Source organism: Neopelma chrysocephalum, unplaced genomic scaffold (genome assembly GCF_003984885.1).
Source record: "Neopelma chrysocephalum unplaced genomic scaffold, ASM398488v2 Primary Assembly neopelma1_24, whole genome shotgun sequence".
In the NCBI taxonomy this organism is placed as follows: Eukaryota; Metazoa; Chordata; class Aves; order Passeriformes; family Pipridae; genus Neopelma; species Neopelma chrysocephalum.
Genome location: NW_020897693.1, coordinates 25416099 through 25430712, shown reverse-complemented (window position 1 = coordinate 25430712; position 14614 = coordinate 25416099). Strand labels below are relative to the sequence as shown.

Below are 14614 nucleotides of genomic sequence, written 5' to 3'. Positions count from 1 at the left end.
CTCTGACTGCCTCTGCAGCATTCTCGTGAACCTCCAGCAGTTCGTTTTAAAACTTTGCGACTCATTTTCATTTCCGTTTGTATATCTGTTTCTAACCACACAGCCGGTGAGCAAAACCACAGAGTGAATACTAAATAAAGTGGAATGGGTGTGTTTCAGTTAGGCCATTTACCTTCAAGAAAGCTGCAAAATACTGCATAAGCCTTAGCTTTGTTTCACTGCAGCAAAATACAAATAACCAACTGCTTGCATGCTTTTACTTCTGTAAATTCCCTTATTGTACTAAGATTATAATAAATATTCTCTGAAACAAATAAGAAAGCAGGAGTTGAATATAATTCTCCAGCATTTAACTCCATGAATGAAAGCACAGACATGTAATGATAAATATTTTATTATCTATGTAGTAACACAAAGCCACTAAAAACTACAATTACAAAAGTTCCATTTCTTATATGAGACTCAGAACACACAAGGATAAGAACATTTAATCTAGGCCCATCAGCCACTCTATTGCATATCCAATTAGTGTAATCCTTGTAATCCATGATATAGAAATAACTGAAGTATCACTTGTTCCTTGAATACTTTAGAGAAACAAATCACTCAAGAATTAGTAAGTAATACTTTAAGAGCAAACTACCTGCTTTTCACCAGGTCCTGATGTCCACAACTCTGTGGTAAATATACTTAACAGAAAGAGTATGTTCAATAGACAAGATTGTTGTACTGAGACCTTCCCTTCCACTCACGATGATAAGGCAATAGTAGGAATGCCAAGGATGGCATTCCTTAACTGAAATGAATTTTGCAAGAAGGAAAAGTTAGCTTTGCTAGGTCTAAGAGGCCTTTATTTCATGAACACTGTCTTTATTTCATAAGCAGGTTCCAACTGTATTACCTGGTGTACAACTTGAAATGAATCAGAAGTGAATCACAGAGCACTGACATCACGTGATCAGTGACTAAGCTACTAAGAACATGAACAACTTCTTTTAAACTCCCTCAAGTCTTCCAGTGGGTATCAAAAAGTAGCATCAAAAACAATGCAATGCAAGAAAGCATCAAGCAATTGCCAGAAGTTAAGTGCAAAGCCGAAAGTTGTGGGTTGCTATACTGATGTGCTACATAGCATTCTTCAAGATTTCTGCAATTCCTTTTTCCCAGTAGTTTAAAGAAGATAGTGTGGGGATGGTGCTATAAATGTCTGCAAAGGTTTTTAAATCAGCATGTGATCTGAAAACTGAGGGAACTGATGTTCTTAAGGTCTTAAGGTCTCAAAGACGTTGATGAAACACACAGACATGTACGAAATAGATACATGTGAGAGTACATGGTAGGGTTTAGTGACTGAACTGAAATGGCCATAAGTCAATGCCTCTGCTCCACACGCGAGGTGCAATAGCAGAAGATAACCTTAAAATGGCTAGAAGCAACCAAAACTAAATAAAATATTTAATGAGTATTTAGTAGATACTCCCTGGAAATTCCCTTTACAAACAGGAAAACACTCTGTTCCCCTTTAGCTTAAAACTTATGCAACACTTAGCAGCCTTCTTACTACAGGCTTATTATTGCTGTGTTGGAATTTGATACCCTGTAACAGAGGTAGTCATTTAATTGTCTTCATGACATTGATCACATTTGGTCAGAATCAGATTCATAAGAAGCCACCATTCTGCTCATCTGACACCATGACTGAGGGTCAGCCAGCAGATTCAACTTAGACTAATTTTTAATGACAGCTGAAAGCTCAGTTGCTGGCAGAAATCAGGGATAAGAGCTAATATATTCTATTTCACTGCTCCAATGCAGAATCAGCTTTCTCGAAAACAGTATTCTTCAGAACCAGTTTAATTGTTGTTAAAATTCTACAGTGATGAGGACTTCACAGCCCCTGTAGGTGACTTATTACAGCACTTGAGCATCTCCATCATTTAAAAATTCTCCTTTCAGTCAAATCAAATATTTCAGGCAACTTGGGCAGCTTATGGCTGGACTCCAGAAGAGAGGAAAAAAATTTTGTTTTCCTTATCCATCTATTTTCTCTATTTAAGGATTGCTTCCCTGATGTCTTTTCTGAGCTAAGAAACACCAAATTTGTCCTTTTTTATTTTTTTTCCCTCAGAGGCCAGGTTTTCTAGTTCTTGGGTCAACTTTGATGATGTTTTCTGAATAGCCTGCACCTTTATGAAGCAAATCTGAATATAGAGCTCAGAGGAGTTCTTAGCACCAGAGTTAAAATATTATTTTTAATATCCTGTACATAATATCTTTATACACACATTTTAATATAAGTAAGTGTACATGTATAATGTATACAGAAAATATAAAAGTACACACATCCCTCTATGCTTGCATTTATTGCCTTAGAGTTTCTGCAGTGATACAACATCATTAAACCATTTTCAGTTTTAAAGTCCAGCTTCACATTGAGGTCCTTTTCTGCACTAACGATGTATATGAAGGATTTTATGATACTGTTTTTACAACTGATTACCCTAAGTGTAGAATGTCACACTTGTCCCAGGTGAATTTTTCTTTATTTCAGATCATTATCTTAAGTGCTTAACATCTTTCAGAAATAATATAGCTTAATTAGAATGTCCTTACAAAGATGACACAGTAATTAGGTAGCAGAATGCTTCTTTTAATTTTAGCTGCAGTAGAAAGCAGGTGGAGTCTTGAGCTCTCCAGCTTACATTTAATTCTGTACAGGATGGTGGTACTCTCCCTCAGGCAACAGGAGTGACATGATGTTTAGCAGACAGCATCAAAATACTCAGCACTAAAGTTTGTGCTAAAGTTTTGGTTTGATTTGTTTGTGTCTTCTTAAAAGTGGCTTAATATCCATACACACTTGCAACTATTGAGTTATACATAAATTTATTTATACAAGTAATTGGTCTTAGGAAGAAAAAATCCAAAACTAAACTTAGAACAAACCAGTGTTTTCCAGAGAGGAAAGAATCACACTACTTTGTGATCAATCCTGCACCAAAGAACTCTAAAAAAGCTAAATAACTGCAGATGTTAGAAGAAACCCCATAAACTGGCTGTTTCTTCACGTCTACTCCCTTCAAACTCCCCAGCAGGGGAGGGGAAACCCACTGCTGTTCCTCCAAATACTCATAAACAATGCAGATATATCCAAGACATCAGTGAGGATAATATGCATCCAAAAAGGATAATGAGACTGTTCTGTGTTAGGGTAGGGAACATTAGGGGAGAAAAACCTCAAGGGAAAGCAATCACTCTCACTCAGAAGCAGCTTTTGGAAAGCTACATCTTGCAGAAAGAGCTCTAGGTGGGTAATTCTTAGAAATGAAAACAAGGAGATAAAAGCTCTTGTCAAGGGGAAATGGGATGATTTTCAGAAATTAAAATGTACTTTGAGAGAAACCAAATGCAATGTGGGCGGAAAGCATTCCATTAGCATTGGAAATTCAGATGAGCTACATAGAAGAGAAAAGTTTTGCACACACGGACACACATCATACATCATTCTACGGGATGTTTAAAATATTGATTTTAGCAAATTTAGATGCGAACTTTTCAATTGAATAGTCTTTTTCTCCAAAACCTACAAAACATAATTTGAGCATTCGAGATTTAATTCCAAAAGCTTTGAATGGTGATACTGAAGTGCATCTTTTGAGCTGTAAGAAACTCTTGAATAATTCAAATGTAGTGCCTGGCAACACAGCTGTGCTGGCATAAGTACTGATGGAAAAGAGACTCCCAGAACAGAAGCAGAAACTTCTGAGGCCAGTATCACTATCTGACCACTGAACCCAGATGCATGCCTAACATGCATCCCACACAACTGCGGTGTTTTACAACAAGTTTCTCTCTAAATGCATGATTGATCCTGGAGCAGCTAAATCATCAGATCCAAGGATGCACAAAGTCTGTCCCATCCAAAGGTTCAAAGTGTAACAGACTAGTAGACACCAAGCTGCTTGCCACTCAAGGACTTGAAAATGTTGCAGATCGCTTGGGTCCCACTGACCTTGATTTTCATTAGTGGTGCATGCTCCAACCCTACTCCTGCTCTAAAATTTCTGACTTACTGTTTCAGATTTCCCTCATGTACACGTACATACCTAAGCTTCCTAGTCTTTGCTCCAACTTCTAGATATATTTCTGGAACTGGTGTTTACAGACTTTGGCAAACTAGCTTCTAACCTGCCATCTGGGGCATGACCTCTCACGCTGCCCCACCAGTGAGGAGACTGGGGGTGGGCAAAAAGTTTGGAGGGGACAGAGCCAGAGCAGGTGACCCCCACTGACCACTGGGACATTCCATACCCGATCATGCAATGCTTAGCATATAAAAACAGACTGCAAGTTTGCCAGGGTTGCTGTTGCTTGGGGACTGTCTGGGCATCAGCTGGCTGGTGATGCAATTAGAGTATTTCACATTGCATGTTCTTCTGGGTTTTTGATTGTTGGTTTTATTGTTTTTAATTTATTAAATTGCCTTTATCTTAACCCATGAGTTTCCTCAGCTTTACTCTTACAGTTCTCTCCCTCATCCCGCTGGTGGTGGTGGTGGTGGTAAGTTAGCAGCTGTATGGTGCTTGGCTGATGGCCAGCATTAAACCACTACAGTTCATCCTTGGACTGAATGATCTCTTGTTCACCCTGGACCAAAAAACTTTGCAGCTTCACTCCAAACTTAAAACATACCTAATCACCAGGTTGCACTGTCAGATATCTGCATTGCTGGGTGAGAATGAATCTCAGGAGAATTAATTATTTTCTATTATTGTCTAAGCTTTTTTGCATTGCTAAATAAAAGTTGTATTGATTTTTTCCTGAATTTATATTTAGAGGTATGAAGATATATTTACCACAGGGATATGACTGAAAATTCTAAGTAAATAGGAGACTGCTTTATAAAGCAAAATGTGTAAGTTTTTTACATTTTGTTTTATTACTTATTTCTTGGCTTTGGAAAATTATATTGAAAAACTGAAGTCAAATTAGCTAAACAGAATGTTATAGTACATATAAAGATAACTAAAGTTCCTTTCCTTTGGGAAAACTTTTTCACAGACATCAGGTTAAAAAAGAAATAATTTTCATTTTGGCACAATCACAATTAACTTTAATAGTTAGCTAAACAGTACTTAGTATTCTCCAGAGCAATAACTACTCTTCCCACAATGTCATGCATTCGACAGAGCAGTAATGACTCTTCTGTTCCCACAATGTCATTAATTGATCATTAACGTAGTTTCTGTTGCCAAGCAATACTAAAGTTTCTTCACTGTATTTGACCAAATCGCACTCAGATTACTTAACACACAATGATCAACAGCATTTTAATATAGAACAGTATTATGAATAAACTTTAACTACTTCAGGGAGGATTGGAGACCTCAACATTCAGCCCAGGCTTCAAGGGCAAAGGGTAGAACCCTGCAAGTTTGTGCAGCATGAGACAAAACCAAATGACTGTTTAGGCAAACCTAAAGAAAAAAAGGAAACTACCATAGTTGCATTTTGTCGGTGTGCATATATGCCTTGAAAGACTTTACTGCCTTTGAATCAGAATTCTATGTTAGAATTTGGTATATGATAAATTTGATAAAAGGATAAACTTGGTACTTGAACCATGATTGTTTTACTAGTTATTTTATGTTTTAACTAGACAGGAAGAATGTATTTAAGTTAAGAGTAGAATGGGTTTTTCTAGATAACTGAAAGGGGAATAATAATAACTGGATAAAATTTTCAATTTTTCTGTATTTTAGAGGAGAAGATGGCTAGAGCTCTAAAGAGTGAACTCTAACTTGCCAGTTTCATTGTTTGTAAGATGGATGCAATGTGGAACTAGTTCTCAAAGAATTCCTAAGACTCAGTATGTTTTTGGATTATATTGATATGAGCAATATAAAAATATTATCAGTTCACATAACTAGACAGCTCTGCTAATGTAGTTATTTTTTATTCTAGAAAATGTTGACTATGATTATCTTGTACAGTTTTAGGCAGCTAGCACCTGAGAGGCAACCAGCACCATTGTCAGATTTCTAGCGAAACAATTCCACGACATCTTTCATCCAGATTAGTCTGGATTTAGTTTTCAATGTTTCTAAGGGTTTACAAACATCTCACAGTATCACAAATTGAGGCAACAAGCTAGTTTAGCACTGATCAAACACTGCAGAACCACTTACATCACAACCTACTCTTAGACTTAGCTGTCTAAGACTACTGTGACCATTAGAAGTTGCAAATTATATTAGGTTCACATAAATTCTATTAAGAATATTGCTAATCTTTGAAGTCTTGTAACAAACGTGGGTAGAGCCCTTCCCAAATCTTCGTTCGCGAAGCCTAGCCATGACATGACATGACAATCTTTGAAGTCATGATTTTCAACTTCCTTTAACCCAGACATGCATTTAAATACTTTTTTTTTTTAATGAAAACTGCCATATCAGTATAAACAAATAGCTCCACTGGAAGCAGTTTGTCATGGATGAGATTCTACACAGAATTATGCTACCTTTCTCTAGGAAATAATTTTGTTGCTTTCTTAAAGCCCTTTACTTACATTTCTTTCAGGAAACCAAACACAGGGACAATGCACCCTGACATGCATTTAAAGATGATATTTCCTGATTTCTTTTTAATTGAAGTTCCCGAATTGTAGAATAAGCATAGGTCTTCCATATGCTACAGTAAACATACTTCCAGCACTCAAATGTAACAGGCAAAGAGTATGATCTTGCACTGAAAGGTTACGTACAGAAATACCTTCATGACATTAAAATTTTGAGATCTTAGGGCATTCTCAGCTTTTAAATTCTCAGATTTTTTTAGGAAGACACAATTGTTTGAATAAATTATGACTTTCAAGTGCAGTCTTGGAATTGTTTGTTAGGTAGTTCCAAGTAACATTTTGGGACTTTACTGCAGACAAAATGGGGAGATATCAAATTGACAGTATGTTGAATATACATTTTGTCCTAATTGTAAGAGAGTTTTTAAACACTTTTAAAAACAATTTAAACAAACATTTTGCGTGGGTGAAGAGAAGGCCCTCTGACTCTACATGGTCTATAAGCTTGAACTCATGTTAAAACAGCTCATTGAATCTTTGAAAGGTGTGTTTGTTTAAAAAAAATAAGCACAATTAAACCTTACTCAAGATTAAGAAAGGCACATTTATAAGATAAAAAAAAAACACAGTCAAAGGAGAGAAAACAGGGACCTCTTACCATGCACAAACATATAGCGAAGTTACAAAGAGAAAAAAAATCTTCTAGATTAGAAACTGACTTGATAACAAATAGTCAGAACTTCAAACTCATGGTAGCATGATACCCTAAGGCGATAAATGTCATCAATATTTAGCAGATATACAGTTAACAAATTAAGGTATCCCATGAAGTAAACACTGCTGATGATTTTTTCTCTCTGATCTGTAGCACTCTCTGGACTAAATATGTTATGCATTTATACAGTCTCACAAAGATGACTTAAAAAACTAACAAAAAGTAGGGCTGTGCTACTAACCATATGCTTGCTGTGTTCTACTGAACTGTTAACATTAAGCAGTCATTGTGATCAGCAAACTAGGGCTCACTCTGTTGGTTTCAAAACTAAGCATAAGTGTCTGTAACTAGCAACAAAAAGGAGACAAAGACATTGACTTTCAGAGAACTGTCTGCCCGTCAAAAGTACATTCTTTTCCAGGCTTTTCATATAATACATAATGGAAAAACATGGATGCAGGGGGCTAAAGTCACTGTTCTACTTACAATTCCTCTCCAAAATCACAGCCACTAATGAAGATTTCCTCCGCAATAAATTATCTCTCTCCTGAAGCTGTCATATTCCAGGCCAAGACCTATTAACTCTTTCTTTGCTTTCCTGAACTCACAATTTCAGCCATCTTGTTGCCAATTGAACACTACTTTAAATTACTTCTTTATGATCTTTCTGTTCAGAATTAACATCTCTGACGTAGAGGTTGCACTGAATCTAACCTTTCTGCAGCTGCTGTACTTTCTAGCCTTTTCGATCATTTTACCCTACCTCCTGCTCTTCCTCTCTATGCACTCTCCTCCCTTTTTTGCTGTTTCCTTCCCCTTCTTTTCTAAGGCAATCACATGTGATGCATTTACTTGTGCTCTTCAATTCTTGTCAATCCAGATTACAGCAGTAACACCATCCTGTAGCTACTTATAATGTTGAGAGATCGTCCAAGTCATGTAAAACATGTTTTGAATCACTGTCCTATCTAAGTAAATCTCTTCTCTTAAAACTAACTGGAGTGGTTTCAAGTCTCTACAGATCTTCTCCTAATCTCAGGACCAATATTCCTTTCTAAGACACTTCCTGCCTTCAATCTCTCATCATGCTATTTTTAAACTGAATTCTTTCCCTCACTTACATCCTTGCTTTTTTGTTGCCTTTACTTTTGGCAACCCATTTGCAGGATGATTCATCTTACTCATCCTGATTCAAACTTTCATGGGACTTGAAGAAACCTGTGCTTTTAGCATTTCCTTCTCATCATGCTATTGAAAAAACATTGGTATAATGCTGATCTTGCAGACGTAGTTATCTCCTACATGACTTCAGACTACCTCATATGACCCTCCCTCACTGTTTCTGCCTCTAAAGCACATGCCTGTCATTCGCCAGTTCTAGCTAAAGAAGACCAAATTTAAGAGGTGAAAGAGCACACACTAATCATCCCAAAGTAGGTATTTAAGTTAACTGCACTGACTAAGCTTTTGATCTTTTCAGAAAAAAGAAAGAAGAAACAAAAACAAACAAACAAAAAAACAAAACAAAGGCCTCTGAATTAGTGGATACACCACCACCATTGTAATTACACTATTCTGTCCATGCTCCATTGTCATCTCCTACCTAGATACTTCTACAGATATTAACTCCAAGATCCGGTCTTTGTTCCTTACCTCCTTAGTATAAGTTTTGGATTAACTTGGTTCTCTGGACAAAACTTGTCTTTCTACAAAACATCTTGGAATCCATTTACAACACTGCAGCAAAGCTTAGTCCTCTCACTTCTAATTTCAGCTTAGCATATCCCACTTTCTCCTTTCTTGTCCTTATCCCTGCTGTAAAATACTTATACTTGTCTTCTTTACAGCTGTGTGTATTAATTCTTAATATTTTCTTAGTTAGACCTCCTTGTGGGAGTCCCTACATATATAGCAAAAGGCTGCCAACATCCTTACACACCATTCTTGACAGCAGTCTCTGTTACACATTATTTGCTTTTTCCAAACTTGTATAATTGAGTCCAGGAGCATAAACTCCGCTACACACATTATATAGGAATTGTACTTGTAAACATAGTATTAGCAAGTGCGGTATAATATTAACATAATGAAGTATATCTTGTGAAATGTGATGCATCACCACCTCTATCTACTGCCTCTTGTTCTCTTTAACACTAGACAACAAATAAATCTAGAAAACAAACTTAAAATGTATAATGTCTTGAGGGTTTCTGTATTTTTAACATTTAAATAAAACTTGCTCAGATCACGAAAATGAATTTTTAGAATAATATACAAAATATTATAGGTCAGCATATCCAAGACTGAAGATATAATCTCATTCTGAATAGAACTACTAGCATACAAGGTAGAAGATTTACTTCAGTACTATGCATGGGAAGAAACTTGCTCAGTCTTTCAGATTGCTTGTAATCATTCTGTAACCATACTTTTCCCCCACTATTTTTCTCCATACCCCCACCTCTCTTCAAAATCCTAAATTAAATTTTTTTTCATCTCTTCCTTTATTGGCTTTATTCACAATAATGTGAATGAATTTTGCACTGTGTTTTTATTGGTAGCTACAAGAGCCTTCTGTAATGAACTTCACTATGTAGGTTATCTACAGTTGTAACAGTTGCACTCTTATTTAAATACCCTATGGGAAATTCCAACAGAGTGTAAGAACATGCATAATGTCATAGAAGATGTATAAATATATGAACTGCCCAATGAACAGTCTAAAATTCTGCAGCATGTATCATAACTCTAGCAGTACTCAGTGAGTTATAATAATGTTTGCAGGTGCACTAAATTCACTTTGCTAGACCTATGTGCCACTTATCCAGGTTCAAGAAAACCCTATGTACTGGACTATATATATATATATGTATATATAGCTGAACTGGACAGGTACACTTGGTTTTCTTGGTCACCTTAGTTCTTTTAATGTATGGATGTCCAGGAATCTGAGAACATAGAAGCATGTATGTTGTTATGCAGAGTATTAGACAACAATAATCTCCCATTCAGGGTTTCACCTACACTACTTTAAATTAATAACCTTAATAATTTTACTAGACTTTTATAATGTTACATTTATATTACCTTTTTCAAAAAAATATGGAGCATTAATATTGGTCAAGTAGTCACAATATTAAAACCATCTGAAGGTCTTGTATTTTAGATGTCTTATCCCACTCTTAGTGAACCAAAAATTAGAAAAATATGAATCAACACTTTTTAAGAAATTAGGGCTTTACAGCAGTTCAGTGAATATGTCTTCACAACATTTAAATGGAGGAGAAAAGAAGCCAAAAAGAAACAAGACATTACTGACAATTACAGATTTCACCAGCTTTTCTCAGACACGCATTTCTCTGCACATGCTGATTAGAAGGCTTTAAAGATAAAAAAAAATAATTTCCAACAAATGTGAAAGATTAGTAATTGTTTACCCAAGTATTTATGCGCTGTACCACTTGATCAGCACGATGTGTTACTATTTAACTATATAGATTTTTTTTTACAGCTGAGTGGGTGTTCAAGCACATTTATTTTCTAAGGACTACTCTGCAACCAAGACTTTGCCACATATACTTTGAGAATCACTCATAGCACTGAAAGACTCAGCACTAATAAACAGACGTGCTACTTATAAGCAAATCATTCAGAATCATTTTGAGTGCCTTCAGTACTAAAATATTTTAATAATATAAAATATAAACACATGTACTAATGAAAAAGTTGGAAAAGCAAACTAGGGATACAAGACTTAGGCAACAATTATGGTTATCCATACTACAATTCTTACTGTAAAAAGACAAATGGATAACTGATAGGTACAAAAAGGTATACAGTTGTGATTTCTTTTTTAATTCTTTCTCTTTTGTAGAGAAGCAACTTTAAATCTATACTGATAATGTAAAAAGCAGCCCAATGTGATCTCAGGTAGTTTAAAAATAGCCCTTCTCACTTAAAAATGTTTAATATGAACACATTGCTTACACACATTATGGGAATGTTACTGCAATATGCAAAGTATGATTACTTGCTGAAGTTTACAAAATTGGTACTTGAAGGAACAACAAAAAACATTCATAGAAGTATAGATGACTAGAATTTGCCTTGTTCCCTCAAGAAAAAGCAGTAGTCATAATAATCTCTTAGCATCTGTTACACATGTATGCATAAATACATCCACCAACCTATAAAAATACAGTCACCTACAGCATAGAAAATTTTCAGTTAACACCTTTCTACTCCACCAGTGAATCAATGTAATTCACTACTAAGTGACCTAAACATAGCCAGGACAGAAACAAATTAATATGATTCTAAAAACCTCCAGACACTCACCAAAAGACTGAATGCAGGTTTCAAGAAGATCTTCCAAAGTGGCTCCTTTGGCTAGATGCCCCAATGGCACCATCATGACCTGAGTATGATTAGAGAGGCTGGGACAGTGACTGGTCTGCTTCAGCTCCAGTGCTGATTCAGGGGCAGTGCTGCATGCTTGAGCAGATTGCCTAAAGAAAACACAACAGTGAAGTAAATACAAGAAGATAGAGTGGCAAATTTTACACTGCATGGGAAAGGAGGAGAGATTTAAAGGACAATTAACTCCTTCTAGCTAGGGTACTGAACGACAAAACCCTCCCACTTAATATGTACACTGAAGGGACTGCTCAGTAAGTGCCTTTTTTTTTTTCTGCTAAATGTGGAGTGCAGAGTGCTTGGTTATAGAGCTCCCTAAATGATCTGTCAAGATTACCAGAAGTCTTGTTTCTTTGTTGGGGAATTATGTTTACACTGCAGTTTCAGCACAAGCATAAAACCCTCTCAAACTATGTAACAGCAATTGTGCCATGCCGGAACCTACCACCACATATTTTTGTGCCCACCAAAAGTAAAGGAGAAAAAAACATAACTATAATCAAATATTAAACACATTGGAAAACACCAGGCTAGCTTTATTAATTTAATTTGGAAAAAATCACTAATAAGTAAACACAATATGAGCGCAACCTCACAGTGGTGTATTTCACAATTAAAACAAATATATTAATTTGCATCTATTCTATACTATTATTTCCTATGAAGTTGTTTTAAAATTGCATAGACAAGTAAATAAACGTATGTAATAATAAATGTAAAAGAAACCAAAATAAAGCATATATCTAATTTTAGGCTTGTGTTTTGATCATATAATACCTTAGACGTCAAGAATGTGCATGTTTACAGATAATATTAAAGGCTGTTCATTGCTTGCATAGTTCATAATTCTGTATGAAGCAGTAAATAGGCACAATATTATATTGATGAAAAGTGCTGAAACATATTTGCCTGCAAGTAACAGGAACCACTGCAAAATCTGACAGAAGTATAAACATACAGTTCACAAAAGAACAACAACCACTGCTGTTTCAATAAAACTTGGGTTTATTTCAGGGACTTCTGACTTTTCAGAGAGTCCTTGGGTTTATTTCAGACCCTCCAGAGTCTTCCTAAACAAGTGACTCCAGCATCTTTAAGAAGTTATCTTACATAAAACTATATGCTATCACACAACTTTTCTTGGAACGCTATGCAAGACTTTATTAATAAGTTGACAGTCCTGGTAAGAAAAGGCATAGAAATGTATCCAGCGTGCATATTACACACAGATAACAGAAGTAAACTCACAAACATCCCCAAATAGGCACTCCTGGATGAAGTTGGAAATATGTATGCCTTGTGAAAACAGACTGGACCCTACCTCATCCCACTGAATATCAAGTCTTATCCACACCTTTCTGTCTCATTTGAATGTTTGGAAAGCCACAAAACTACCCATGGTGTCACTTACAACCCAACACTGATCGCAGGCCTCCAGTGTTTCAAAGTCAGGAAACTACAAGCCTGACCCTGCAGAGGCAGTGACCATCACCGAGTTCCTCCGTAGGCTGACAGTGGCTATGCAAATATTCTCTTCCCTTCCCCCTTTCTCTAAATTTCCCTCTTAGCTTTGTGATATGACTTCCTGTTCTCATTTAAAAAGAACAAGAGCCTGATCAGCTTTCAGGGTTTTATTTCCACAGGCTTAAACTCCTCTCCTAGCTTTATTCCAGTGACTCTCAACATAGGGCAGAGGATCCTAGCAATGCAGTAGTAATAAAATACCGTTTAAGGCAGAAAATATTTCGGGTTTTGGCAACACACTGGAGGAAAACTGAAGTTTTCACACCCCAAAAAAAGTTTACAGTAACACTGCAGCCGACTTGGCCACACTGGACAGGCACAGCTCAGCCAGAGGCACATCTGGCCATTTCTTAGAACAGATCCTCGCAGCAGTCAGCCGACATGACAAACAGGCGAAAGCGGAACCGGGGGGCGGCAGGGGGACGCCCGCCCTGTACTGCTACTGCGCGCTAGCACCGGTGGGGAAGGCACCAAAAATAAGTGACCACGCGCTCGTGGGGTGACACCGGAGCAGGTGCCGCTCCCCCGCGGGGCCGGGACAGCCGCGCTCCGGCCCCTCGCCCGGCGCCCCCCGCCCCCGCCGGCCGTGCCGCAGGTGACCGAGCACGGCGGGGACGGCACCGCCCCCCCCGCTCTGCCCACACCGTACCGTGAGGCTCCGCCATCCCGCAATGAACCGCCTGCCCGGCGCACACTGGCGTTCAAAGGGGTGAAACAAAATCCTCCCCCGCACACCCCCTCCCGCGCTTCTTTTTCCCTCTCTGTCCCACCCGGGAGGGCCCCGGCTGGCACCTAAGGAGCTCCAGCCCTCGGGAGTGCCGCCCCGCCACCCCCGCAGCCCCCCAGCCCCGCCGCGGGGGCAGCGCCGTGCCCGTCCCCCCGCCCCGGCGGGCACCGCACGGTCTCGGGGGCAGCGTCGTGAGACCGACCCTGGCACCGCCGCCGCGGGGAGGGGGAGACGGGAGCGTAAAACAACACGGTGAACTCACTGATTTTCTCTTCTTTTCCCTAAGGTCCCCATGCCGGTTCGAGCCGCGGCTCCGCCGCCCGGCCGGCTCTGCCGGCGGCACAGGGCGCGGAGCTGCGCGGAGCGGAGGAGGCCGGGCGGAGCGGCGCAGCCCCGCGCATCGCCCCCTCCCTCCCGCCTCGCCGCTCTCCGCGCCCGTCTCGCCTCGGGAGGAGTCTGAAACCAATTCAAGTAGGGCAGCGGCGGCGGCCGCCACCCGTGACGAGCGCTGGGGAAGATCTTATCGGCAGGAGGAAGTACTGAGCTGGGGGCTGCTCTTCTCTGAAGCCTCCCGGTTTACCAGGTACCGACACGCGCTCCCGGCTGTCACCGCCGGGCTCTAAAGGCGCTGCAACTTTTTTTCCACGGCACAACT

The 14614-nt window shown here is 38.7% G+C and overlaps 1 protein-coding gene across 1 annotated transcript in view; it reads right to left on the bottom strand.

Moving 5' to 3' along the window:
• RASGRP1 (RAS guanyl releasing protein 1) overlaps window positions 1-14337 on the bottom strand; it is a 36530-nt gene extending 22193 nt beyond the window's left edge. The window contains exons 1-2 of the mRNA XM_027708981.1: window positions 14222-14337; window positions 11631-11800 (exon numbers count right to left, since the gene is read on the bottom strand). Of these exons, the coding sequence (XP_027564782.1) occupies window positions 11631-11800; window positions 14222-14253 (202 nt within the window). The 5' untranslated portion in view covers window positions 14254-14337. The remainder of the gene's footprint in view (window positions 1-11630; window positions 11801-14221) is intronic.
• Window positions 14338-14614: the final 277 nt, after the last annotated feature.